Genomic DNA, 3502 nt, shown 5'->3' with positions numbered 1-3502 from the left:
GACTATGCACAAATCGTTGAAGATGGTGGGCTGAGAGACGCTATATCGCACCTTGATTGGACAGCGTACTCTTCAGAGCTCACCGTGATTTGTGGCTCGAATCTATGCACAGCTGAGTAGGTAGTTGGAGTCCCCCAAATTCGATTCCGCTCGGAAACACGTCCAGGCATATGGATGGAATCATGCAGAGCACGGTACTTGATGCATCAGGTGGACGATCACAGCTGTATTGCCGTAAAGCCATGTCTTCCATTGATCCCTTGGCCTTTCACTAGTACAAACAAACATCCTAAACTTCCGAGGAATAGTTCCGCTCCGTTTCGTCAGTCGCCGTCCTTTCTGGTACCTTGCCGTCCTCGCGCAGCTGCATTTTGGGGGTGTGTGAGTTAGCTCATGAAACGCAAAGGGGGAAAGCAACTGGGCAGATCGTGGAGCCTTGGTAGACCAGAAGGGTACCGATCGGACATGTCTGAAGTACTACAGTATAGGCAGATATCCTCGGCATATTGTTGTCTGCGTTCTCTCGACCCAGTACCACGCTAGGTGCATACTCCGTGGCCACCGTTCATCGAGTTCACGCAAACCCTCTCCACATTGGTCAAGCAGTGGTGACACAGCTCCATCCTTGGCCACTTATAGCTCCCTTTCTGCTACCCCGCCTCTATAATAATATTTATTACCTTGCTGTCCCTCCTCCAACCAAAGATTTCTGTCCCATATCATTGCCTCTTTCACTCAGCACTTTTCTTACAACCACTATTTCTCCAAACGAGTCTGAATACTCTTCTCGACGAACTGTATCAGATCATTCCATTGCTCAAACTATCCATCGATACCCATATACCCCAAAGGCACACATTCTCACATTCACAATGACTCTGTCGATTGAGCTCAAGACGCCTATTACGGGCGCGTACCAGCAGCCCACTGGTTTGTATGTGAACTTGCCTCACCCGCGCGTATACACCACAACCCTCGAAACTTTAAGCTAATTTGAAACCTTCCAGGTGGATCAACAACGAGTGGGTTGAGGGCGTTGACAAGAAGACATTCGAGGTCATCAACCCTTCCACAGAGGAGGTTATTTGCTCCGTCGCCGAGGCCACCGAAAAGGATGTAGACGTTGCCGTTGCCGCCGCCCGCAAAGCTTTTGAGGGCCCCTGGAAACAGGTCAACCCGCTAGAGCGTGCCAGACTCTTGAACAAGTTGGCCGATATCGCAGAGAAGAACACAGATCTGTTGGCTGCCGTCGAGTCGCTTGACAATGGCAAGTCGATCAACATGGCGAGAGGAGATGTTGGCGCAGTGATTGCCTGCTTGAGATATTATGCTGGCTGGGCCGACAAGATCACCGGCGAGACCCTCGACCTCAACCCCGAAACCTTTGCATACACAAAGTCAGAACCTGTAAGCACAATGACATGGTATCCTTCCGTGTGAGGGGGAAATACTAACTGGATTCTTTTCAATAGATTGGTGTCTGTGCTCAGATCATCCCCTGGAACTTCCCTCTTCTCATGTTCGCCTGGAAGATCGGCCCTGCTTTGGCCACTGGAAACACAATTGTCATGAAGACTGCCGAGCAAACACCTCTCAGCGCCCTTGTCTTTGCCAACTTTGTCAAGGAGGCCGGATTCCCCCCAGGAGTGCTGAACGTCATCTCTGGATTTGGCAAGGTTGCTGGTGCTGCCCTGTCCTCTCACATGGACGTCGACAAGATCGCCTTCACTGGTTCGACTTTGATTGGCCGCACCATCATGAAGGCGGCCGCTGACTCCAACCTCAAGAAGGTCACTCTTGAGCTTGGTGGCAAGTCCCCCAACATTGTGTTCGATGACGCCGACATTGAGCAGGCGATTTCTTGGGTCAACTTTGGCATCTACTACAACCACGGCCAATGTTGCTGTGCCGGCTCGCGTGTGTACGTGCAAGAGGGTATCTACGACAAGTTCGTCGAGGCTTTCAAGAAGCGTGCTCTTGCCAACTCTGTTGGTGACCCCTTCGATGAGAAGACATTCCAAGGTCCCCAGGTCAGTCAGCTGCAATACGACCGCATCATGGGTTACATCGACGAGGGCAAGAAGGCCGGTGCCAAGATCGAGACCGGTGGCGAGCGACACGGAGACAAGGGTTACTTCATTCAGCCCACGATTTTCTCTGGCGTTACCCCCGACATGAAGATTATGCAAGAGGAAATCTTCGGACCCGTCTGCACCATCGCCAAGTTCAAGACCGAGGAAGAGGTCATCAAGTCTGGCAACGCCACCACCTACGGCCTCGCCGCAGCCGTCCACACCAAGGACCTCAACACAGCCATCCGTGTCAGCAACGCCCTGAAGGCCGGTACCGTCTGGGTCAACTCCTACAACATGTTGGATATCAGGATGCCCTTGTAAGTACCCTCTTGATCCTAGATGACATCCTCAACTCAAGCTAACGTGTACACAGTGGCGGCTACAAGGAGAGTGGCATTGGACGTGAGCTCGGGCGCCTAGGTGAGTCCTATTCCGCTCTACTTGATTCCTTGAAGCATATACTAATACCTCGTGTGTCCTTACAGCCCTTGCCAACTACACCCAGAGCAAATCCGTCTCGATCCGCCTGGGAGGCGCTATTTTCTAAGTACAATAATGATATCCGGCCCTGGGTGATTACTGCAGTGGGGAAAATGAGTTACATGACTATGTATGAACAAATCAAACACAATTGCATACCAAAGTAAAGTCTCTTTTGCGTTTATATTGCCTTCACGTGAGTGGCTGTCGTGAAATACTTTTGAGGCAGTCCCTCAATCACTGATATCCATGGAATATCTGACCCGGCAGATCGTCCGTGACTGGAAGACTTTCCTGGAAATGAGCCTAGCAAACCTCGATGCGAACGCTGCATATCAACTAGAAACACGCGTGTCGTGGCCAGCGATACCGCTATGAGATGACGTTCCTGTGGCCACTGGCTGTTGTACTGGAGTGACGGCCGGTATTAAAGTAGATTTAGCTCAGGCGATGGACCCGTTGAACATGACCATGCTCATGGTGATGCACAAGACTTTGTCACGATATGACTGTTACAAAGTCAAACAGACAAGATATACACAGGTGTCATTATCTAGGTAACTATTCTGCAAAGCTAAAAATCCTATTGTACCACAGAACACCATGTCCGTGCTCTTTTAATCCGTTTTACAAATCCATTCCCGATCATATCATCTAATGGGCTTTGGGCGTACTCATAGGCAGCAGCGCTACCGGCTGACTTTTTATCGTCATCACTACTAGGAACAACATCACAGCTTCTCTGGCAACTGAAAACCAGCCGGGATAGCGGAGGGCATCGGGGTACTCCAGGCTTTGGGACAACCAGTTGAAGCATTGCGGTCCTTTTCGGGAGGTCAGGCAGGGTATTCCTTGATATAGGCATCGTTAATACGTGAAAGGAAAGCTGTGTTTTATTTTTTTTCTCCCCTTTTTCTCCTCTTTTTCTCTTTTTTCTTCTCTTTTTC

The 3502-nt window shown here is 50.3% G+C and overlaps 1 protein-coding gene across 1 annotated transcript; it reads left to right on the top strand.

Moving 5' to 3' along the window:
- Positions 1-872: 872 nt before the first annotated feature.
- Positions 873-2622, top strand: PFICI_03403 (Aldehyde dehydrogenase; the record flags this gene model as incomplete). Its single annotated transcript, XM_007831984.1, has 5 exons — positions 873-934; positions 1008-1407; positions 1473-2392; positions 2449-2495; positions 2561-2622. 5 exons carry the CDS (start codon positions 873-875, stop codon positions 2620-2622), a joined length of 1491 nt encoding a protein of 496 aa, XP_007830175.1.
- Positions 2623-3502: the final 880 nt, after the last annotated feature.

The sequence above is a fragment of the Pestalotiopsis fici genome, assembly GCF_000516985.1.
Source record: "Pestalotiopsis fici W106-1 unplaced genomic scaffold PFICI_Scf_2, whole genome shotgun sequence".
In the NCBI taxonomy this organism is placed as follows: domain Eukaryota; kingdom Fungi; phylum Ascomycota; class Sordariomycetes; order Amphisphaeriales; family Sporocadaceae; genus Pestalotiopsis; species Pestalotiopsis fici.
Note: the sequence above shows the minus strand (reverse complement) of the source record. Positions and strands in the feature narration are given on the sequence as shown.